Here is a 25,391-nt window from a genome sequence, read left to right on the forward strand (position 1 = left end):
GAATCACTACTTTACAAAAGACATAAAGACAAGGCAAATACTACTTTTAAAAATAATTATCTTATTTTTAATTTGTGGAATAAAACAAGCATTTCTATGACATAGTATAATAAAAAAGATGATTGCACATGAAACTACAAATCTATTATGTACAGCTTGCTATTCCTTTTAAATATACAATAGAATTATCAGGTACATTTGTTTCCCACCCACCCACCCTAGAGATGGCTACCATTAGACACGAGTAGGTGTATATGTATATATACATGTGTGTGTGTGTGTGTGTGTATGTAAAATTATTCTATACATACCTCTATTTATCAGTTTTTATCTCTGGATGTTTTTCTTCATACGTCCCTTTATTATAGGCAAATACTACTTTACCACGGGCATAATGCTTCCATGACTTCCTTGTTTTAAAGACTGTTTCTTGTTTCTTGTTTTGTGTGTTTGTTTTTTTTTTTTAAAGAAAGTTCAATATTTTTAGCAGGTAATCTGGATTTGACTGACTACTTCCTCCACAGCCCCTTGGTGGCCCTTATCAGACTCCTCCCTAGAGGAGCTTCTACCCTGGGGTCCTGTCTTCTGTTTGGTGATGGCCTCCCTAAGAATACTTTGTATTTCAGGAAATCCTCACTTAATTTCACTCCTTCCTCTTTGGCCCACTCCTTCTAAGCTTCCTGGCCAGCCTCCTTGCCAAAGCCCACTTACGCTTTCCTCTCCTCCTCCTCCAGTTCTGGAACTAGGAACCAAGATCAAATCTAGGCTGTCATTGTTCTTGGATGGGCTTCCCTTGGGCCCCCACTCATCATCCCAATAATTTTCCAGAAAAAAGGACCCTTCTCTGGCTACCACTCCCCTATGAATATTCTTTCCCCCTTAAAAATTAAGTTTCTTGAGAGCTTTTGTATTTGTTCACTAGCACTTGGCACATAGTAAGTGACTAATACTTGGTATTCATTCATTCAATCATGATTAGTTTCATATGATCTCATATTTATATAACATTTTGAGATCTAAAAAGGGTTGTTCTGCACAACTACTCCAGGAGGTGAGGAGTATAAGTGGCATTATCTCCATTTTGTAAGTGAAGAATCTGAACTACAGAGAGGTTAAGTGATTTTGCCCAAAGTCACACAGTTAGATAGCATAGCCAGGATTTGAATCCAACTTTTGCTCCTCCTAATCCAATACTCTTTCCACAGCAGTCTCTGTCCAAGAGAAGTATAGAGAGAAAAGAGAGCAGGGACTCATTTTCCTCATGTTCCTCATTTTGTCTTTGTATTACCAACACCTGCCACGGGGCCTGGCACATAGCAGGTGTTTAATAGTCCTTGTTTAATGAATGAGTGAGTGAATGAATGAATAATTCAAATGATGATATTCCTCCCTCTTTGTCTCTATAGTTGTGAGAGTTAGCACTACCTGAATTTTTGAAGAGAGACTCAAATGAGGACAGCTTGGAGAACTGGTGATAAAATTAAACCTGAAGTTCTTGGCCCCATTCCAGAAAGTTAAGTCCACAACACATTTAGACTCAAATTTCTAGCAACAAACAAATTCATACACTATCCAAACCTTCAGCGGAGGCTCAGAAGGCATTTGATGAAACTTACCTGGAGCTCCCCAGCCGAGATAAACCCGCTGCTATCAGCATCATACTTGCGCCAAATCTGAAACACAAGTCCCATTTGATGAGTCAGCACTCAGATCATTGAGCTGACGGAGACTCCTGCTAATCTTACGGGCAGCTAAGTGGTGCAGTAGATAGAGTGCCAAGCCTGGAGTTTGGGAGATTCATCTTTCTGAGTTCAAATCTGGCTTAAGACACTTATTAGATGTGTGACCCTGGACAAGTCATTAGGCCTGTTTGCCTCAGTTTCCTCATCTGTAAAATGAGCTGGAGAAGGAAATGGTAAACTACTCTAGTATCTTTGCAAGAAAACCCCAAATACGGTCATGAAGAGTTGGACACAATTGAAGTGACTAAACAACAACAATCTTACAGGCACAGAATATGTGGTGGGCATTTAGTTATAGACTGGATAGGGACTGGATCTGTGATTTCATTGGTATATGAAACTCCCTCTACCAATGCAAGTCAGAACCTTCTCTACAAACTATAGTCTTAAAGAGCTGTCCAGCATGTTGAGAAATTAAGGGACTTGGCCAGGGTCACATAGCCAGTATATGTCAGAGGTGAGACTTGTACTCAGGTCTTCCTGGCTTTAAGTCTGGATCTTTATCCACTACAGACAAATTAAAAAAAAAAAGATGAAAGCAATGTTTTAGCTTGCTGAGGGTAGCAGTGAACGAGCAGACAGACCCAATTAAAAATAAAATAAAATAAAATAAAACCTCTTGTTCCCATGGAGTCATTTCTTCAACTGTGAAAACACTCAGCTGAAAGAGCTCCTTTGGATAGGTCAGAAGCCACTCAGGTCAGAATGATCTTAGATGGTTTATGTGGTCCAGATGGATATTTTTGTGACGGCAAATTAGGCTATCTTTTGTCTCAATTCTTACCTAGCCCTTAGTCATTGAATGGGTATTGCCTCAGACAAACTGAGGCCTGAGAAAGATTTTAATTTGGAAAGGCTAAGGTCATCTGCTGTATCCCCAGCCATTGGTCATTGGCCATTGACAGTTGCTTGACTTATGTCTTGTCACTGGACTTTGATGACTCTGGAGGAAGAGTGAGGCTGATGACTCTGTGCAGCTCTGCCTCACTTAAGTCCAATTCATGCACAAGTCAGAACATCACCATGTGATGTCACCACTTCTCTTTGAAAATGAAGGACTAACAACAACGACAACAACAACAGCTCCCCCACCATGCACACACACCTCTTTCCTACCCATGGCCTGCATCTGATTAGGAAGGAAACAAAGCAGGAAGAATAGGACTTTTACCACAATCTCTAGAAAATGGGATTTGGAAATGATTTAGTGCCTGGCACATGGTAGGCATTTAATAAATATTTGTTGACTGACTGACTTAAAGAGGAATGTCGCTTAAACGTGACCAGCCAAGCTGATTCTGTTCTCTGTTCGAATGTCATCAGTTCCAAGATGTTAAAGAATGATAGCTAAGGATTAAACAGCATGTCCCAAAAGTCTTAGTGCAGCTTAAAGATGCACTAAGACTTTTGGGACACCTTATATAGAGCTGTAAGAATTGTGTGGTGCTTAAATCCATTAATCCCACATTAATTCTGTGAAGAAGGTACTGGAGGTATTAATATCCCCATTTAACCAATGATGCAAGTGAGGTTCAGGGAGGCTAAATAAATGACTTTCAGAGCCACATGCTTACTAAATCAGAAGGATTTGGCTCTAAGTCCAATACTCTTTACATGATGTCTTGCTGTCTCTCGAAATTAACAGTCACACAGATAGTCACAGTGGGGTATTTGCTTCCCTCTCCCACCCCAGCCCCTACCCTCATACAATCTGAAGCCTTTTGTGAGCATATTTTGGCAGGGTTTGGCATAGGAAAAAAAAAGCTACCTACTTGCATAAACTCCACACTGTTATCCAAGGGGGTTTCTCGGTGAAAGAGCAGGAGAAAGTTTTCGTCTTCTGGCAAGATTATCTTGGCAAGCTAAAAGATTAAGACAAAAACATTCAGAGTTAGTCATAGCAGTCAGTATCATTTAGGGTGCCCTGTCAATCAGTGACTTGTTTCATCCACCGTGTTTCATCCACCATTAAATGTCTTCTTGCTTTTTTTTTTTCCAATTTACCAATTAAAGAAAAACTGAGGGGATGGGTAGTTTCAGTATCATTGTAGTAGCCTAATGTACATTGCTCACTCCTTTGATTATGAGTTCCTAATGAATAGGAGGAGATTTTTCTCGAATTCTGTATATTTTTTTTTAGCTTTCTGGAACTGTATAGTGAAGTTTACATGAAGGACAAGAATCAGTTCAGTCATATTTCTGGGGAGAAAGCCAATGACACTGAATAGAAAACAAAACCACTAGAAACCATTTAGGACTTCTATTTATTCTGGCCTTTCCCTGCCCTGTGGTTGGTTATGTTCTCTGACTAATCTAATTTTTTGTTCCTCTAATCTCTGTGATGTTTCTCTAGACACAATTTTTTTTCCTGCTGTCCCTATCCAATCTATATTGTGTTGTTCCTATGCCTCATCAAATGCCATCTTTCTCTGATTGTTGTGGAACCCCTGCTCCCTTATATTTTTTAAAATAATATTTTATTTTTTCCCCAATTACATGTTAAAATAATTTTTAACATTTTTTTAAAAAAGTTTTGCGTTCCAAATCTCTTCCACCCTCCCTACTTTATTCGTTCTCTCCCCTCTTCCTGAGATGGTTAGCAATCTAATATAGGTTATACATGTGCAATCATGTAAAACATTTCCATATTAGTAATTTTGTACAAAAAGACTCAAAAAAAAGAATGAAAAAAGTTAAAAATAGTATGCTTCAATCTTCTTTCTGACAATATCAGTTCTTTTTCTGGAAGTGTATAGCATGTTTCATCAGGAGTCCTTTTGGATTGTCTTGGATCATTGCTGAGAATAACTAATTCATTCACAGCTCTTCATTGTAGAATATTACTGTTCTTGTGTACAACATTCTCCTGGTTTTGTTCACTTCACATTGCATCAGTTCATATAAGTCTTTCCAGGTTTTTCTGAAATTATCCTGCTTATCATTTCTTATAGCATGATAATATTCCATCACAATCATATACCACAACTGGTTCACATTCTTGATTTTCTCTTCCCTATACCCTTCTACCTCCTCAGACTAACTGAAACCTGGCTTCTTTCTAAGGACACCATATTTATGATCTTGTGATATCTCATCATCCTCTTCCATGCTCACTATGACTTCTCTCATGCTGCTTCATTGTATGAGGAGAAAGTTTCTGTAAACTCATTGTTCTCTGTTGACAGTTCCAGATCCATTTTTTCCACCAGTGAGTTTCAAACCTGAATGTTACCATCACTCATGACTTCCACTTCCAAGATCTTTGGCTCGGAAATTTTCCTCTTTGACCACTTCCCCTCAACCTTCTTCCTTTGTTTTCTGTGAAACTGCTTTTTTCTGGTTCTCTCCTAGTTAGCTAAGAGATCCTTCTAGATCATCATTACAAAGAGAAATGCTAACTAAAGTGCCTTCTAAAGCTCTATTCTAGGTTCCCTTCTCTTTTTTCTCTGCATTCTCTTTAGAGATTTTATCTATTTTCATGACATCAATTATCATCTTAATGTAGACAACTTCCATGCATGTAGACAATGCATCCAAAGAAGCTCTACTCTTGTTCCAAAGCTCCAGGTATGCATTTCCAATGGGTTGTTGAACATTGGACAGCTAGATGGCATAGTAGATAGAATGTTGGACTTGGAGTCAAGAAAACTTGAATTCAAATCCTGTGTCAGACACATACTATCTATGTGACCTTGGCAAGTCACTTAACCTTTTCAACCTCAGGTTCCTCATCTATAAAATGAGAATAATAATGGTATCTATTTGTGGGGTTGTGATGACCAAATGAGGTGATAATAATATATGTAAAGCACTTTGTGAACTTTAAAATACCATATAAAAGTTATCTATTATTATTATACTCCTCTTCGTATAGTTGGCTTGTTGAAACTTTAACTCAATCAGGATTGAGCTCATCATTTTTTTTCTTTCAAATGTACCCACCTAACTTTCTTGTTTACATTTTAAAAATTGGAAATGTGATGGCCACAAACAAAAATAAAGAATAAAGCAACAAATTCCAAATGATTTGTCTACACACACATATATATACCATAAGGATCTGTAGTTTTATCAGCATGCTTATTGTTTAGGGATGCAAAGTATTATGTCTTTTTAACTTGGTAGATAGCCTTTGAATGTGAATGTGGCTGAAGATGAATCACTGTTTGGTCTTCAAGCCTTTTTGCATTTGACTAGGATGTTTCTTGAACAACACTGGTTAATAATAAATCATTTCTTGCCAGAAACAATACTAACCTAGCACATCCTGTCAGAACCCAAGGTTTCCTCCATAACTTGATGAGGAATCAAAATAATACTTAATGAAAGATGTTATATACTAATATTACTATATAGGTTATCCCAACAGATACTAATATTATAGATATGTAACTTTAACAATGGTAGTCAGCCTCACATAAAGGATAGAGATTTGATCTAAGGCCAAGGGGACCTAGATTCAAGTCAAGAAGTATATGCTTCTGACATATACTGGCTCAGTGACCCTAGACAAGTCATTTAACTTTTCAGTGCCCCCTGCAACTCTCTATGACCATAAATGGCAGAACATCTATAGATAGGGGAAGTTTCCCATCTAGGAGTTAGTTCCTGAAATTATAGGTCTTAACCAAAGGAAAAGAAGAAAAACAACAAAATAATATCTTATTTATCAGAATACCATCTATAAGGAATCACTCTTCCATCTAGACTGTGTTAGACATTCTCCATTATAGGATTACCTTTGATGAACATTCATTTCATTTCCCTGTTTTATGCTTTGTTTGATAATGATAATCAGGGGATAACTGAACCAAAAATTCTTTGTAATTGTTTAACTAAGTATCATATATAACCTTAATATTTGCATATTATGATGTTACTATTTGAGGCTGACATTGTGCTAATCATGGCAAGCCATAGAACACTTAAAAGCCTTCTGAGGTCCAGAACTCCTCAAAAGATGGACTTAACAATCCACACAATAACAACTAAATGGATGAAAAATACATTGTCCATATTATGAGGAGCCCACTATGTTAGTCTATTACTATACATATCTTAGACAAGTGTTATAGATGCACATTGAGCTAGTTCTAGCAGGAAGAAAGAAGGCTCTGGTATTTTGAAAGCTGAATAGTTTTTTCAATGATCCCAAGATTCCCCCTCCAACACAAAATCCCTTATTTTCTTTTCTTCCAGTAATGCTATATGGCTGTGAATTGTAGACCACAAATTAATAAGCATTCAGAAGCACCCTATGCATAAGGCAGTATTCTGTCCCATTCCTGAAGGAGCTCACATTCTACAAGAAGAATTGTACTACCTACAAGAAGGTAATCTTAAAAGAATGCATTCCAGTAAACCCATAGAGCAATGGAGATATGAACAGTGGGCTCCAGCACATTACCAATGACAACTTGCACACAAGAATTGACATAAAATATAATGCTCTGAAAATATATGATAGCTAAAGATGAGACAGTTATAAAGGAAGACTGAGAAATAATGCACAGATAGGCCAATACTACTACTACCACTACTAGTACTAGTACTACTACTTCTACCTCTACTACTATTACTACTACTACTACTATTTCTACTACTATTACTACTACTACTAGCTAGCTAGTATTTATATAGTGCTTTAAGGTTTGCAAATTGCTTGATAAATATTATCTCATTTGATCCTCAAAACATTCATGTCAGATAGGTGCTATTGTTATCCCCATCTTACAGATGAAGAAACTGAGGCAAACTAAGGTTAAATGACTTGCTTAGGGTCACATAGCTAGTAAGTGTCTGAGGCTAGATTTGAACTCAGGTCTCCTTGACTCCAGGCCCAATGCTGTATCCAAGGAATCCTTAGTCAAATGTTGCACTTTTAGAATGTTAAAAGGCTTGGAGTATGGCCTCTTACACATCAAGTAGATCCTCTTTTCCAGTTTTATGGGAAGACATAGACAGAAATTTCATAGGAAGAGAAGGCACGAAGAATTATAATCTGTATCTCATTGAAGGAAGCAGGCGTATCAATGAGATGATGAATCCATTGACATGCATTAGATAGAGATATATGTAAATATATGTAGGAGAGAGAGGAAAGAGAGAAAGCCAGAAAAATATAATTCATTTTGATTCTTTATGTAGGTGTTAGATGGCCTCTGAGGTTTCTGCCATCATTGAGATTCTTTAACTTCCCTATTTCTCTTGGTGGTGCCATCATTCTCTGAACCTTTGGAGTCTTTCTTGACTTCTTCCTCTTCTTTCCTCACTCTCTGCATAGTCAATCAATTATTAAGTCCTGTTGATTCTGTTTATGAAATCTTTCCTCAACCAGTAAGACTTTATTTAAGGTTCACGACCTCATTACCTCTTGCTTGGACCACAGTAAGTCTTTTAATAGTTCTTCCTAGCTCTAGTTTATCCCCTTTCTAATCCTTCCCTCACACGTTGGCTGAAGTTGAAAGCTTTCTCTGTTATGACATTAACCTACTTCACTAATCTTATTTTATATTATTCTCCTTCACATACTCTATTCTCCAGCCCAACCAAGCTGTCTGCCTTCTTTGTTTCTGTTATGTCTCACATCTCGAACAAGTCCTTCCTCTCCCTTATTAGAAGCCTTCTCATCTGTTAACAACCAAATTAGGTGCCAATATTTCCATGTAGTATTTTTATAACTACAGGCAGGTAGGTGACAGAGTGGATAGAGTTCTAGACTCATCTTCCTGAATTCGAATCTGGCCTCAGACACTTACTAGTTGTATGACCCTGTTTGCCTCAGTTTCCTCATCTGTAAAATGAGCCAGAGAAGGAAATGGCAAACCACTCCAATATCTTTACCAAGAAAACCCAAAATAGGATCATGGAGAATTGAACACAACTGAAATGACTGAATGGTAAGAAGACCAAACTAACCTGTTGTCAGGATTTCATTAAGATCTTATTTATATGAGTAGGGAATATATATTTATTTGTCATGCCCCTCACTCCACACTACACCCTTTCCAAAAGATCTACCTGATAACAGCTCCTTACTGCCTTCTCCCTGGGGGAAGATAATCACTTTAACATTGAAGTAAACTCTACCTGAGGGTGTGTACCTCAAACAGGCCTCCTACCCTTCTATAATTAGCCTGACCCTAGGACTCCACAGATTCTTGTCTTGACCATCAAGCAGGTCCAGGGACTGGACATCTCTACTACAACATGCAAACCTTTCCATACATACTTTCCATCTCTTTCTCAGGGAAACCTAATCAAATCAGCATTACATTTGTTACCTGTGAAAGACATGGCAATCTACTACTCTATTGTTCCAGTTAGTCATTTTGAACTTCTGACTTGGAGGCTGTCTAGATCAGTTAACTTCCCTTCTCTGGCTGCCATTCCCTGCTCCTCCAGAGCTATCCATGCCCTATCTCTCCTCTGTGGTTATCTAACTCTTTCCTACCTTCCACTGTGCTCTCTGGAATCCCTATTCTATTGTTAGCAAAATGCTCTTCCTAGTAGACCTGGACCATCCCCCAAGAAATTACCTCATCTATATGTATTTTGTATACTTACAAGTTTGCTTCTACCCTCCCCAAAACAATGTAAGTTTCTTGAGAGTTGGTGCTATTTTTCTTTCTATTTGTAACCGTATGACCTAGCAAAGTGCCTGGTACATAGTGGGCATTTAAATGCTTAATGAATTAAATTTCTAACCTCTATAGCTAATAGGGATTCCACCTTGGATTTCTTAGAATACTCTTTTGATTGCTAATATGCCCTTGTAATTTTCCAACTTGTATTACAGTTAATTGTGTACTTGTTTCATTCCCTTGTATGTTATTCAAGGGCAGGGTTTATGCTGTATTTCATTTTTGTATCCCTAGTTTCTACCATAGTGCCTCAAGCTTAATAAGTATTTGCTATTTATTTTGTTTATTGAACAAGTCCTATTGATAAATTTGAACTGTGAGGTTATATTTTCTACCAGTATAGAATACTAATATCACACTTCACCATTCACATTTTATAGCTGAAGAATTACAGGACTGGGCAGGGTGTATTGGTGTGCTCAAGGTCACACAGCTACATCATATGGGATTAGAAATCCTTCTCCTTTATAAAACACTATTTCTTCTAATAGGGAATGGCTTTTATAAGTAAGCTCTTTGGGGGAGCTGGCTGAGACAGCCAATTACTGTGGAATTCAATGAACCAGGTCCCATTATCAATCTAAGGTAATGGGGCAGGAGGGGAAGAAGCAGAGGAAACCTGGAGATGTGAAATTCCCAAGCTTAATTCCTGTCATCAGTTATTGTCTCTTTCCCTATCATACCTTTAACAAATGACAAAACAGATACATTTGCTTATCATTCTTGACTTTTTCTTTCCCTTTTCATTCTCTGGCATGCACAGTCGATTTACAGTTTCATGTACAATCATCTTTTTTATTGTACTATGTAATGGAAATGTTTGTTTCATTCCATAAATTAAAAATAAAATAAAAGGAAAAAAAAAGTGACCAACCTAGGGATGGAAAACTGTACAGAGGGCTAGAAAAAAAAACAAACCCATGAATTGTGGAATCTGAAGCACTTTATATATATATATATATATATATATATATATATATGTATATGGCTTTGTGTCTTCCCTCGTTACCCTTTCCTCCAATTTGCCTTGTTTTCTTTCTGGTTTTCATTCTAATGATTTCCTTCCTGATGTTTGGTGTTTTTTTTTTTGTTGTTGTTGTTCTTCCTTCTTTCTTCAGTTTGTTTTGTTTGGTTACTTTTCCCCTTTGACTCAGAAGTTGTCTGCACTGACTTCAGAGGGTTTGACCTGGGAAGGTCCCCTGAATCCCTCCCCTATTTTCTAAAGGGGTGCAGGATTCCCTTGACAAGGTTAACTTCTTGCTGAGGTTTATTCTTCAGGATTGAGGTCTTTGTACTGACATTGACAGTTCTCTGGTAGGGTATGAATTCATTGCTCAGCCACAGTCATCTAGAGGGCCACATGATTTCCTGGGAGAAGTGGAGGGTAGTCTCACAGGCTCCAAAGGTTCATTTCCAAAGAATCCCATCTGAGTCCCTGTGAGTAGCCATTTTCCAGCTCTCTTAAGTTCCTTCCTTCTGTCTCTGCTCTCCCAAGGCCAAGTTCAAGGGTGTAGCATGGACCTGAAGTCCACATGAAGTGGTTAAAAATCAATCTCTCTCAGAAGGTACTTATCAGGATTCTCCTGGGCACATCCTTTACTCTGGTGATCCATCATCTTCTCATCTTAATGCAGGTACCTAGGTTCTTCCCTAATCTCTGCCCCCCACTTCCTCCCTCTCTCCATCCTTCCCCCCAACCAATCACTTAGGATAAAATCGTTTCCAGATAAAACAGGAAACAATAGGGGGATGGGTGGGAAGGGTAGTAGAAATGATTTGTGAATAACATAAGGTTTAACTTGTTCACTAACCACAGTCCTTTAACACCCTCTCTCCACTGCAGCTGGGAAGCATTGGAGTTTAGTGACTCAGCAAAGAGCCCTGGGCCCCTAGAGTCAGCTGCCATGACAATCAAACAGACTAAGAGGATCATAGGGCTAAATGAGAAGGCTAATGCATCTGCAGAGCAAAGCAAGGGCTTCTTTCTAACCAGCAGGTACCTAATGGAAAACACTTCTGTTCTTCCCACAAAAAAGGTTACTAAAGTCATATATTACCAGAATTGCCATTTGGGTGGAGATGGGGAGGGGAGGGATAACTTGCTTCTATTTAACAAATAACTTTGATAGAAAAATCATATAAACTAATCAGTAAAAAACACCCCTCACCCCCTAGAATTGATTAAGCGCTCACTATATATAGTCAAAGCTATGGTTTTTCCAGTAGCAATATATGGCTGTAGGATTATAAGGAAAGCTGAGCACCACAGAATCAATGCTTTCAAACTGTGGTGCTGTAGAAGACTTTTGGAGTCCCTTGGACATCCAGGAGATCCAATCAGTCAATACTTAAAGAAATTAATTCAGGCTATTCACTAGAAGGTCAAATACTGAATCTGAAGCTTAAATACTCTGGCCACATAATAAAAGACAGGACTCATTGGAAAAGACCCTGATGTTGGGAAAGATTGAAGGCAAAAGGAGAAAGGGATGGCAGAGGATAAGATGGATAGATAGTGTCATGGAAGCAACAAACATGAGCTTGGACAAACTTTGAGAGACAGTGGAGTATAGAAGGGCCTGGCATGCTGTGGTCCATGGGATCACGAAGAGTCAGACACGACTGAACAACAGCAAAATATTCCGAGCACTTTGGAAGGCACTGGGGATATGAGTAGAATGAAGGGAACATTCCCTGCTCATAAGGAGCTTACATGCCAGGGCAGTTGCCCAATCTGATGAAGAGCGGCCTTAAAGTTAGTGGACCTCAGTTTGAGGTTCTGCTTTGTCATCTAGTTTGACTGTGTGACTTTGGGCAAAGTACCTCCTGTGTCCGGGCCTCAGCTTTCTGGGCTGTAAAGTGAGGAAGCTGGATTAAAGAAGCATTTAAATCCTTTCCATTTTTGATACTCTATAGCTCTATGAGCCCTCAAAGATGCTTGTGTGTTTTTATTCTATGTTTCTTCAATGGAGCAAAGATTTTTTTTTTTATTGAATGTCTGTATACTCTTACTACCAACACAGATTACAACCCTTCCATGCCTCCTCACCTTGTGTTCTTAGCAGGTTTTTCTGTAAACCCTCCACAGAGGCTCAATCTACCCAACGTGATAGAGACCTTCTTCTAATTCTTTTAGCATCTTAACAGTACAATTACTGCCATTCAGTCTGTGAATCTGTTGTCTCTCATCACCTTTATGTGACTGTTTCACCTTCTTTTCCATTCAGATATATTCTCAATGATATCTTTCAAACCATTTTTCACGTAGCATGTTTCCATCCTCTAATATGATAAATGAAACCCTATTAAAGTAACCATGGCCATCCATTGAGCACAACTGAATTGAGACATCTTACTTCTTTTTGGAACACTGTCTTTCCACTTGTGTGTATATATCACCCACACTACCTAGCAGGACTTGGTGAAGAAAGTCTCAGCAATGGAAAGACAGAAACAATGGGTGGGTACTCTTCGTGATGGATCCTCACCTATTTTCATTTAGACTCTTTGTGAATTGATAGAACCAAAGCAGATGAAGTTCTAGGAGCTACACTGACCCCCTGGCTCCAGATCCTAGAATGGTAGTGAAATCTGCTTGGAAGGCTCTTTTCAGAGGTCAAAGGTTCTCTCAGGTAGCAGGGAGCCTTTAGATCCTACTGATAGGATTAGCTCTTTTCCAGAATCATTTCTGAACAAGGATGATCAATTTTTGTCTCTCTTTGAGGGAAACTAGTTATATTACTGTCCAATTGCTCTGGTTGAAGACTCATGGGAAGAACTAGAAACAAAACACATGCCCATTAATTGGGAAATGACTAAATAAATTATGGGTACATGAATATGATATAATATTATCACACTGTAAGAAATAATGAGTAGGAAGACTACAGAGATGTATGGGAAGATTTGTGTGACATATATAAAGTGAAACAACTAGAACCAGGAAAACAATACCCAATGATTATCACAATAATAATAATTTTGTGATTGTTGAGTCATTTCAGTCATGTTCAACTCTCTGCCACCCCATTTGGGGTTTTCTTGGCAGAGGTCCTAGAGTGGTTTGCCATTTCCTTCTTCAGCTCATTTTACAGATGAGGAAATTGAGGCAAACAAGGTTAAGTGACTTTCCCAGGGTCTCACAGCTAGCAAGTATCTGAGGCTAGATTTGAACTCAGGTCTTCCCGACTCCAGACCTAGCACTCTCTCCACTGCACCACCTAGCTGGCCAATAACAAAAATAATAATAGCTGGTATTTTATATAGCACTGTCAGATTTGCAAAGTGTTTTACAAATATTTATCTCATTTTATCCTCACAACAACCCTGGGAACCTCCCAGTGCTATTATAATCCCCATTTTAGAGATTAGGAAATTGAGGCAGGTTAAATGAAGTTAAAAGACTTGCCCAGGGCCACACATATGAGATTGGATTTGAACTCAGGTCTTCCTGATTTTAGAACCAGTGCTCTAGCCACAGGGTTATCTAGGTGCCGATTTAAATAGCCCTCAATGCTATAAAATTATAATGAACCAACTTGGCTCCCAAGAAACATAAGAACGTACCTCTCTGTCTTCTTTTCAGAGGTGAGGGACTATGGGTATAAAACATTACATAACAGTGTCAGACTTGGTTGATGTGTTAATTTGTTTTGCTGCACTCTTTTCCCTCTATTTTCATTCTTTTTTAAAAATTAATTTATTTTGATTTATCAACAATCACTTCCATATGCTTTTGAGTTTAAAATTTTTCTCCCCCTCCCTCCCCATCACCCTCCCCAAGATGGTGCACAATCTGATATAGGCTATACATTTACATTCCTATTAAACATATTTTCACATTAATGATATTATAAGGAAGATTTAGAACCAATAGGAGGAACCACCAGAAAGAGGAAACAAAACTCAACAGAGGAAAAAAAATAGCAAATAATATGCTTCGATCTGCATTCAAACTCCATAGTTTTTTCTTTGAATGTGGATAGCATTTTCCATCATGAGGCCTTAGGAGATGTCTTAGATCCTTGTATTGCTGAGAAGGGTTAGTCTATCAATATTAGTCATTGCACAACGTGGCTGTTACTGTGTACAATGTTCTCCTGGTTCTGCTCATTTCACTCATCATCAGTCCATACAAGTCTTTCTAGGTTTTTCTGAAGTCTGCCTGCTCATCATTTCTTATAGCACAATAGTATTCCATTACATTCATATACCACAACTTGTTCAGCCATTCCCCAGTTGATGGGTATCCTCTAAATTTCCAATTCTTTGCTACCAAAAAAAGAGCTGCTATAAATATTTTTGTACATGTGGGTCTTTTTCCTTCATTCTTTGTTATAATGTCTTGTCGTCATGGAAATAAGAAAGATGCTAATAAAATTTTAATTTAAAAACTCGGTTTTTTTTGTATTTTTTTCTGTAAAATGGAAATGATAATAGCATAAACATCACAGGATTGTTACAAGGATCAGACAAGATCATGGGATCACAGAACAAGAGTCAGATGAAATGTCAGAGGCCACACAATCCAACTCTTTCATTTTACAGATGAGGAAACTGAGGCCCAGAGAAGATAAGGACTTTTCCAAAGTGACACAAGTATTAGAGGTAAAATAGTATATGTAAAGTGCTTTCCAAATCTAAAAGGACCTTTTAATTAGCTTTCTTCTTAATTAGCCCTTCTTAAACTGCTTTGAAAGACTAAACTCTGATCAATAAATTATCAAACATGCCTCCAGACACTGATAAGGAAGCATGCTATTCATCTTGTGAAAGAGAGGTGATGGACTCAGGGTGCAGAATAAGACACTTCTGGAAATGGCGAATGTGTGATTTTTTTTATTTGCTTAGCTAGGCTTATTTGTTACAAGAATTATATTTTCTTTTCTTTTTGTTTGGGGAGGATATCTGAAGAGGGGAATGGAGCTAGTATTTGAGTTGCCTGCAAAAAAGAAGTAAAGAAAGAAGAGGGATCATGGAAGTATTTTTTTGTTTTGTTTTGGTTTTTTTGGAAGTATTTTTAAAATTCATAGAAGAGAATAGCAATACATTCAGATGGAAACACAGACAAGTAGGATGGTTTTGAAAGTAATGTAGAATTTATTACATACTTAAAAAAAGCAAGCTATGTAATAGAATAACATGTTTTCACATGTTATCCTCTTCTTATATTCTACCTAGTTTATGAAAATGTTTATTTTGCAATTAATTAAGTTGAAAAATTAAAAAGTCAAATCTGGAATGAACTAATTGTATGGGGCTGCAAAACCTTGGTGCCTCTATTAACTTCCCCAGGACCTGGTTTTCCTTGCTACGTGATGACAAAGGCAATCTTTCTAAAAACAAAAATTCAGGTTCTGGCAGATGTTATTCAGGGTTCACCAAAATGTTTGTGAAGAGAAACTACTATTTTCCCCTCAGAGCTCTAAAGTGGGGGGCAATTTGGTTAAGTGGAACTTTATACCCCTAGCCCCATCCCTTATTGGCTACAGATCTCTCCTTGTTAGGAATTCTTGTAACTGTAGAGGCAAAGGCTTTTCAGATAGGTAGATAGGTACCTTGGAGTACATTAAAGAGCTAGGTAAGATGTTGAGAATTAACTGATATAGTTATTATTATTACCAATTAACACCAACAGCACCTACTGAATACCTACTGTATTAGATAACACGCGGTTCCTGGAGCTTACTCTAGGGAGATCTCAGTCTACTAGAGGGATAAGATACCCACCCAGATAGCAAGGTGGGGAAATTTGTGTTACAGTAACATTTTGCAGAACATGTGCAAAAATAGAGTGAGGGACTTAATTCAGCATTTTGGAATAATGGTCTTTAAAAAAAAATCTTCCTATCAATATTTCTACTTTTTCTTTCAAAGGAGAGTTATTATCCTACCATTTTGCTGCTGTTATCTCAGGAAAGGGAACAGTTTTTTAGTGTTACAGGAGACCAGTAGGATTATTTTGTCCACTAAATGAGTACTAAAATGACAAATGAAGCCATCTTATCAAGCCTTGTGCCTCTAGGCAGGATGATCTAACTGTTCAAAACAGATGTTGTCTGCCCTGTTCTTAAAAATCTTCAGGGGTAGAACTTTTCCAGCCTTCACTGGTGGGGGATTTAATTGTAAAGAAAGTTTTTTATTATGTTTAACTTAAAACTCACCAGAGCACTGTAAGCATTGTGTGGTATAATATAGACAAATGAGGTGGGTAATGGGACAGACGGCTGACATCTCACTCAGTAGTGGCAGTGAAAGCTGGTGGTCGAATAATTTCTTCCATTGATTTCATTGTAACACCATTTTATTTCCTTATCTCCGTGTATCCAAATTCCTACTTACCACTAGGTATATCTACGTATCTACTGGCATGAAATCATGAACAAAACATATTTCTCTTTTAGAAGGCAGTATGTGAAGGAAAAAGGGAACCTTTAAATAGATGGAAGGGGACAAATGTCCTCAATGTAAACTATGAACTCTCTTGAACTCTCTTTTCACTTTAATTTTTTTTAATTGAGCTACAAGAGACTTCAGAGAGAATCTTGTCCAACTGCTTTGTTTTACAGATGAGGAAAGTGGGACTCCAGAAAAGTCAAACCATTTACCTTTGTAGATATCCTATTCTTTCTGCTGCTGCTAGGTGGCACAGTGGATAGTGTGTTGGGTCCAGGGTCAGGAAGATCTGAGTTCAAATTTAGCCTTAGACTATGTGACCCTGGGTGAGTCACTTAACTTTCGTCTGCCTCAGTTTTCTCAACTGTAAACGAAATTAATAATAGCACCCACCTCTTAGTGTTGTTTTGAGGATCAAATGAGATCATATTTGTAAAGCACTTAGCACAGTGCCTGACATAGAGTAGATGCTTAATAAATGCTTATTCCCTTCCCCTCCTTTACTTATCTGTGTACGTATTGCTCCCTTTAGTATGTAAGTTCCTTGAGGGCAGGGTCTATTTCCATTTGTCATTATAACCCCAGTGCTAGGCATAGTACTTAAATGCTTGTGGAATTAAATAGCCCAAGTTTATATATTTGACTAATGATAGAGACAGACTTAGAACCCAGGTCTCTTGACTTTAAATCTAGTGCTTTTTCTAGTATCATTACTACTAATAGTAATATCCAGGTCTATAGAGCACTTTCTTCATGAGAAACCCTATGAACTTGTTATTCAAAGTACCCCAAGCTTGGTGGTACAGATAAAACTGTGGTTTAAAGAATTTCAGTGATTTGGCCTTGCTCATACTAACACGTACCAGAGCCAGGATGAAAAATTAGGTCTTCACATTCAGCTTTTATCATGTGCCACACTCCATGCTAATCTCTTTCTTCTTTTAGGAGAAAATTATTACATACACACACATACACAGAAATACTCACACACATACTCATACATCTGTACACACAGCATACTCACATACACGTGTGCACACGTACGAGTATGTGCTTGTTGTTGTTCTATTATTTCAGTTGTATCTGACCCCATTTGGGGTTTTCTTGGCAAAGATACTGGACTGGTTTGCTATTTCCTTCTCCAGTTCATTTACAGATGAGGAAACTGAGGCAAACAGGAATAAAAGATTTGCTCAGGGTCACACAGCTAGTAAGTGTCTGAGGCCAGATTTGAACTTAAGAAGCTGAATTTTCCTGACTCTGGTCCCAGCACTCTATCCACTGTGCCACCTAAACACACACAGACATGTACATATATACGCTTATACATACACACATACAAACACCCACACTCACACACACCCAATGTCTGGAAGGTACCTCTTGAATTTGCAGGTGGCCATCTTCAGAGATGCCACAGGCAGCCAGGAAACGTTTTTTCATTACTTGAAGTTTCTCTTCTGCTACAGCTTCCTGCATCAAGTCAAACAAAGTCATGTGTTAAAAAAAATCATTTGGATCTCAGAACATGCAAGCCAGTGTTTTGCTCAAAGTCACATGGTCAGTAAGGAGAAGACCCAGAGTTTGGATCCCGTATCTCTGATTCCAAAACCTATTGCTCTTTATATTAGTCCTCATTTTGGGTGTGTATAAGTTAATATTGACTAATGATACCTACAAGTGAGAAGCATGTACAGTTAGCCATTCATTGTTGGTTTCAATGTATTTGCTCAGATAATTCAAACCAGTTGTTAATTCTAAAATGATAATAATAATAATAGGTATTAGAATAATTATATGAATTTTTAGAATATTCATACAAATTACATTTGTGTAATGCTTTGTAAAAGCATTCCCACATATGCCTTTTCACTTGATTTTCATGATAATCCTTTGGAATAACAATTTTTGTTGCTATTTTTAAATGAAAGCAGAATCTGTCATAACTTTTAATTTCCTTATCATCTAAAATGAAATTTTGTACACAGTAGGTGTTTCATAAGTTTTTACTGAATAAGGAAAATCCATCATCTAGTCACCCCTGCCACCCCTATATCCCCATGCCCTTCCACTTGTGAATGAGGTGAGTGAAGGAAGGGTAGTCCCAACAAGCTGAGAAGACACTGTCAGTGATTGCTGTCATGAAAGGGAAGGGCTTACATATTGCTTAGAGAAGGTACATCATGGACAATTCATTCTTAGGTAATCAGTAATTGATAGCAGAAGGGTTTTATGAGCTTTGACCCCATTAGAAGGCAAGATTCAAGATTTTGTTCTCTTAAAATGTTTTATGATGCTTTATAAAAATCACTATCATTTCCCAATGCTTCCCTTTCCCATTAGAACATTTTTTTAAAACAAAATGGTATTTTTAAGCATGTAGCTAGATGGCTCAGTTGGATAGAGCACTGGGGCTCGAGTCAGGAAGACCTGAGTTCAAATCTTGCCTCTGATACTTACTACCTGTGTGACCGTGGGCAAGTAACTTAAACAGTGTTTGCCTTAATCCACTAGAGAAGGAAAGGGCAAACTATTCCAATATTTTTGCCAAGAAAACCCCATGGACTTATTATCGTGTTATAGTCAACAGGGTCATGAAGGGTCAGACACAACTGAAGAAATATTTAAGCAAAACAAGTCTGCTTTGGTTTTGTTCTGGTATTTTAAATCCATATCAATCAGATTCTAATCTGTCCTCCCCAGCTGATCACACATTATTCCTGCTCGCTTCCTTTCCATCCCAGCCAACCTTACCTATTTGATATTCCATGTCTTACCTCTGTGTTGTCCCTGGTGCCTGGAATTTTCCCCCTCTTTGTCTCCAACTTTTGGAGCCCTTCAAGCTTAAACTCCAGGTGCCCCATCCTAATAGAGACTTTGCCTGATTTCCCACCTGTTAATAGTCCCTCCCTGAAAAAAAATTACTTTGTATTCATTTTATATACATATATTACCGTTCAGATTTTAAAACTTAATAGCCATGTAATATATGGTTTTACCACATTGAATACTAGGCAATGTTAAATTATTCCTAAGTCTTGGTTAGCTGGTCTAAGCAGTTAGATGGTATAGTTGATGGAGTGTCAGACTCAGACTCAGGAAGACCTGAGTTCAAATTTTGCCCCAGAAATTTACTTGCTATGAGACTCTGGAATAGTCATTGAACTTCCTTTAGCCTCAGGTTCTTCATCTGTGAAATGGGGATAATAATAACATTTACCTCACATGGTTTTTGTGAGGATCAAATGAGATATTATATGTAAAGCACTTTGCAAACCTTGAAGCACTACTATTATTATGGTACACTAATAAAACTTTCTCTTTTTTAACCAGGGCCAAATAGTTCTGATAATTGCTGATTTGTGATATAATTTCATATCTGCTAAGCTAATCTCTCTTCATTCCTATTTTTTCCATGTTTTATTCTGAGACCTTTGAACTTTGGTTCCTTCAAGTGAATTTTCTTATTATTTTATACAATTTATAAAATTTTATACAATTTATAAAATTGCTCCCGTGGTAGTTTGATTAGCAGGTCACTAAATATGTAACATATGTATCATAATTTTTATTATATTGTTGTAGCCCAACCATGAACAATGAATATTTTTCTAATTATTTAAGTCTTTCTCATTTCTATAAAGAATATATTAGGGGCAGCTAGGTGGCACACTAGATAGAGCACTGACCCTGGAGTCAGGAGGACCTGAGTTCAAATGGGACCTCAGATACTTGACATTTACTCGCTGTGTGACCCTGGGCAAGTCACTTAACCCCATTGTCTAGCCAAATATATATGTGTGTGTGTGTGTGTGTGTGTGTGTGTGTGTGTGTGTGTGTGTGTGTGTAAGTTGTATTCACATAAGTCCTAAGTATGTCTTGGTAGGTCAGCTGTCAGATTTTTTGCACATTTTGTAGTTACATGGAGTAGAATTTATTTATCTCTTCTTGCTAGGTTTTGTTAGTTTTGTGGATTTGTTACAATCTGCCATTTTTACTGGAAGTATTCATTTTTTCCAATTAATTTTTGCATTGATTCTCTAGGACTCCCTAAACAAACATCATATCATCTACAAGTGATGATAATTTTGCCTTCCCTTTTGCCTATCCTTAAGGTTTAAGATTAAAATTATAAATAAAAAAAATAAAATTATTTTAAAAAACCACAAGAGAGGAAAGAAGTTAGCATTAAATATACTTCTAAAAAGTACTTGCAGTTTCAGTTCCCAAGAATGTATCATCTTGAGCCTCTTGACGCATCATGCTCTCTGGTGCTTTTTAATATTTAGCTTTCTGCTTACTCATATTGATAGACCCATTTCCACCTGCCATCCCTGAATGTCATTATGATAGGTGAAGAGAGGTAGGGCCAGCCAAGCAGACATGGATCCCTGTGGAGAAGCGGGGCTGTTCAATGGAGCACCCAGCAGGGCAGCACAGAGAAGTTTGTCAGTGTGAGGCTCTATCTGTCTAGTACATCAACTAGCAAATCCTGTTTGCTGAGCAGGTGAAGCATCCTTATAAGACTATATTTGCCCTGGATGGATGTCATGGATCATCCAGCGGGCAAGGACTTTTAGAATATTTATTTATAATGTTTATTAATTCTAATATTACAATATAAATATATTTGTAATATCTGCCTAGACTAGACGCAGGGGGACAAAAGCATGCTGCCTCTGCCTTCCTTCTTTCTATCCCACATAGGTTATTGTCTGTTTTCTGATGATATATACATGCCATGCTGAGGCAACATGGTAGAGTGGATGGAGAACTCTCCTCAAAGCCAGGGAGGCCTAAATTCAAGCCCCACCTCCAATATATATTGACTGTATGACCCTAGGAAAGTCATGATCTCTCAGTGCTCCAAACAACTCTCTTAGGTGTTCTTAACCTGAGTGGTGTCTGTGAAATTGGAAAAGAAAATATTTAAATAACCATACTACAATATCATTGATTTCCTTTGTAATCCTACGTATTGTATACTATGCATTTAAAAGGGGAAGAGAAGGAAAAGGGAATAAACATTTATAGAGTGCCTACTATGTGCCAGACACCAATAAATGCTTTACAAATGTTGCCTCATCTGATCTTCACAACAACCCTGCAAGGCAGATGCTGTTATTATTCCCCATTTTACAGATGAGAAAACTGTTCAATTTAAAATTATTATTCTGAAAAGGGATCCATATGCTTCACCAGACTGCCAAAGGGGTTCATGAAGCAAAAATTGTAAAGAACACTTACAATCTAATACTGTAAGTTGCTGAGGTGATGGCTGGCATTGGCAGAAGAAGTTATTCACTAGGAGCTCTCCAAATGAATGAAATCATAGGTCTAGTCCCATCCCTGTCCCTGCACATGCCACATGGCATGGCTCTGAAATCCTCTTTAGAAGAAGATAAATGAAACATTGACTGACTTTGAGACCACTTGTATTCAAAAGCTACCTCTCAGATGGCTGCTGGGAAACATTACTCTCCTGCAATGGATTTCACTTTTATCAATAAAAAATCTTGTTTGAAGGGGCAGCTAGGTGGCAGAGTGGATAGAGCACCAGCCCTGAAGTCAGCAAGGACCTGAGTTCCAATCTGACCTCAGACCAAACACTTGACACTTACTAGCTGTGTGACACTGGGCAAGTCACTTCACCCCAATTGCCTAAAAATATATATATGTAAGCTCTTTGAAGGTAGGGGCAACTTCATTTTGGGGCAGTTAAGTGGCGTAGTGGATAGAGCACCGGCCCTGAAGTCAAGAAGACCTGAATTCAAATCCAGCCTCAGATACATGAACCTTACTAGCTGTGTGACCCTGAGCAAGTCACTTAACACCATTGCCTAACCCCCCCTCCCCAAAAAAATCTTGTTTGACATTGTTTTCCTTGATGTATTCACCATTGCACGGAGTTCACCTTTGAGACATAATAAATGAAAAAGCAAGAGGATTCATGTTTACAGAATACTTTGGTGTCCCTGACCCTACTCCTACTTTAAATTCTCAGTCATTCTTATTTCTCTGACTCACTTTTATTTATCAGTACCTAAAGGTTAAATCAGCTGTGTTTGGGCTTGGGCTCATATTCCATGTTCCTACAGCGGCCTCTTACTTCCCTGCACAGAAAGTGGGTACTTGTTAATTACTTGTTTAGGTGGAGTCATTTAGGCAGACTATTCTAATAATTTAGGCACAGATATCCCCTTTGAGATACACATTACTCAGAAAAAATCAGAAATGCCCCCAACCTGGGCACATTTCAAAAAACTGCATCTAGGAAATATGATGTTCAAAGTTCATGGCATCCATGTGAGAAAGGCATTGGTCTCCAGAGACACAAGGTCCCTTTAACTATGGACTCTGGCTAATGATGAGAGCATTCAATAAACATTTGTTAAGCACCTAGAGAGTGTAAAACACTATCACAAGTGCTGGGGAGAACCCAAAGTTTAGAGAAAATACAGTCTGTGCCCTCCTGGACCTTACAGTTTGGGAGAGAGGGATGGAATAGTACACATATACAAATAACTGTAACACAAAATAAATACATTATAGATTTCCAAAAGAGTTACACAGTGGTATGTGAAGTCTAAGAGGAAAGGTCACTGATGACTCAGGGAGTGAGGGAAGACTTCATAGAGGAAATGGCAAATGAGTTAATACTTTTAATTTCAATTTTTAAAATAATATTTTATTCCCCCCCCCCCTTTTGGGGAGGCAATCAGGGTTAAGCGAGTTGCCCAGGGACACACAGCTAGTAAGTGTCAAGTGTCTGAAGTACAGATTTGAACTCAAGTCTTCCTGACTTCAAGGCCAGAGCTCTATCCACTGTGCCACCTAGCTTCCCCACCCCCAATTATATGTTAAAATCATTAACATTTTTTAAAAAATTCAAGTTCCAAATTCTGTCCCTTCTCTTTCTCTCCCCCCCCCCCCCCCCAGGATGGTAAGCAATTTGATTTAGGTTATACATGTGCAATCATGTTCATTGAGTTAATCCTAAAAGAGGGGTAGGAAGTCAGCAGGTGAGGGGTTGGGTTCCTTTTACCTTTATTGTTTTCCCTTTTGTCTGTCAGGTTAACAGGGATACGAGAATGATGAGGAGAGATGGAAAGAAATTGAACAGAAGAGGCAATGGAGGAGGGGCAGCATCAAACACGGAGAGAAGAGAAACACTCTCCCTTATTGGGAGACAATTAATGCTATATCCTGATGCTTATGAAAAAAGAAAGGCTATTAGGAGCCAGAGGAATGGCTTAGAGAAGAAGGGGAAGAAGGTGACGAAGAGTCAAGAATAGATATTTTCATCTTTTGTAGCATTTAACTGTTGCAAAGAGGCAACAATTTTACAGATGGCAATATCAGGTAAATAGAGACTTCTGGTGTTACAAGGTCATTTCTGGATACACAGCTTTCAGGAACATCCCTCTTGGAGATGATCAGACACCATCAGAGACTAAGGTGGCAATCAGGTACCTGTAGGGATAAGCAAGGTGGGAGACCTTTTCATGGGCTGCCTTAAAACAGCCTCTTAGCTGGCCCTACTAGTGGGGTGATGCCTTACCATGAAAGGTAGCTTACTGTTGTGGTTTTCTATATTTTTAAAAACAATTTTTTATTATTTTTAGCAATTTTTTCTTTTTAAATTTTAATTTCCAAATTTTCTCTGATGCTTCCTCCACTCGCTTACCCACTGAAAAGGCAAGCAAATGATATCAATTATACATGTGAAATTATACAAACATATTTCCATATTAACTATATTGCCAAAAAAGGGGGGAAAACAATATAAGAAAATTACACTTCAATTTGCACTCAGTTCATCAGATTTATTTCTGGAGATGGATAACATTTTTCCATCATGAGTCCTTTGGAATTATCTTGGATCATTGTATTAATTAGAGTAGCTGAATCTTCCAAAGTTGATCATCATTACACCATTGCTGTTACTGTATACAATGATCTCCTGGTTCTTCTCACTTCACTTTACATCAGATGTTCATATAAGTCTGGCCATGTTTTTTCTTTTTTTTTTCTGAAACCACCCTCATCATTCATTATAGCACAATAGTACTCCTTCGTAATCATATGCCACAACTTGTTCAGCCATTTCCCAATTGATGAGCATCCCCTCGATTTCCAATTCTTTGCCACCACAAAAAGAGCTGCTATAAATATTTTTGTATACATAGGTCCTTTTTCTTTTCTTTTCATTTCTTTGGGGTAAGACTTAGCAGTGGCATTGCTGGATCAAAGGGTATGCATAGTTTCATAGCTCTTTGGACATAATTCCAAATTGTTCTTCAGAATGTTTGGACCAGTTCACAACTCCACCAATGGTTTATTCTTCTTCTTATTATTATTATTAGTGATTATTAAACCTAAACCTTTTTCCCTTAACCCCTCCAGCATTTGTCATTTCTGATGGGTGTGACGTGGTACTTCAGCATTGTTTTAATTTGCCTTTCTCTAATCAATAGTGATTTAGAGCATTTTTATATGACTATAGATAGCTTTGGTTTCTTTTTCTGAAAACTGCTTGTTCATATCCTTTGACCATTTATCAATTGGGGGATGCCTCTTACTTTTATAAATTTGATCAGTTCCCTATGTC

General features: G+C 37.9%; 1 protein-coding gene across 1 annotated transcript in view; it reads right to left on the bottom strand.

Annotated features, from left to right (window-relative positions):
• The window catches only part of SCGN (secretagogin, EF-hand calcium binding protein), a 71,513-nt gene that overhangs the window by 28,919 nt on the left and 17,203 nt on the right, over positions 1-25,391 (bottom strand). Inside the window, exons 3-5 of the mRNA XM_027852310.1 lie at positions 18,161-18,253; positions 3,515-3,604; positions 1,617-1,673 (exon numbers count right to left, since the gene is read on the bottom strand). Coding sequence (XP_027708111.1) covers positions 1,617-1,673; positions 3,515-3,604; positions 18,161-18,253 — 240 coding nt within the window. The remainder of the gene's footprint in view (positions 1-1,616; positions 1,674-3,514; positions 3,605-18,160; positions 18,254-25,391) is intronic.

The sequence above is a fragment of the Vombatus ursinus genome, unplaced genomic scaffold (genome assembly GCF_900497805.2).
Source record: "Vombatus ursinus unplaced genomic scaffold, bare-nosed wombat genome assembly UNPS02009573.1, whole genome shotgun sequence".
NCBI classification, from domain to species: Eukaryota; Metazoa; Chordata; class Mammalia; order Diprotodontia; family Vombatidae; genus Vombatus; species Vombatus ursinus.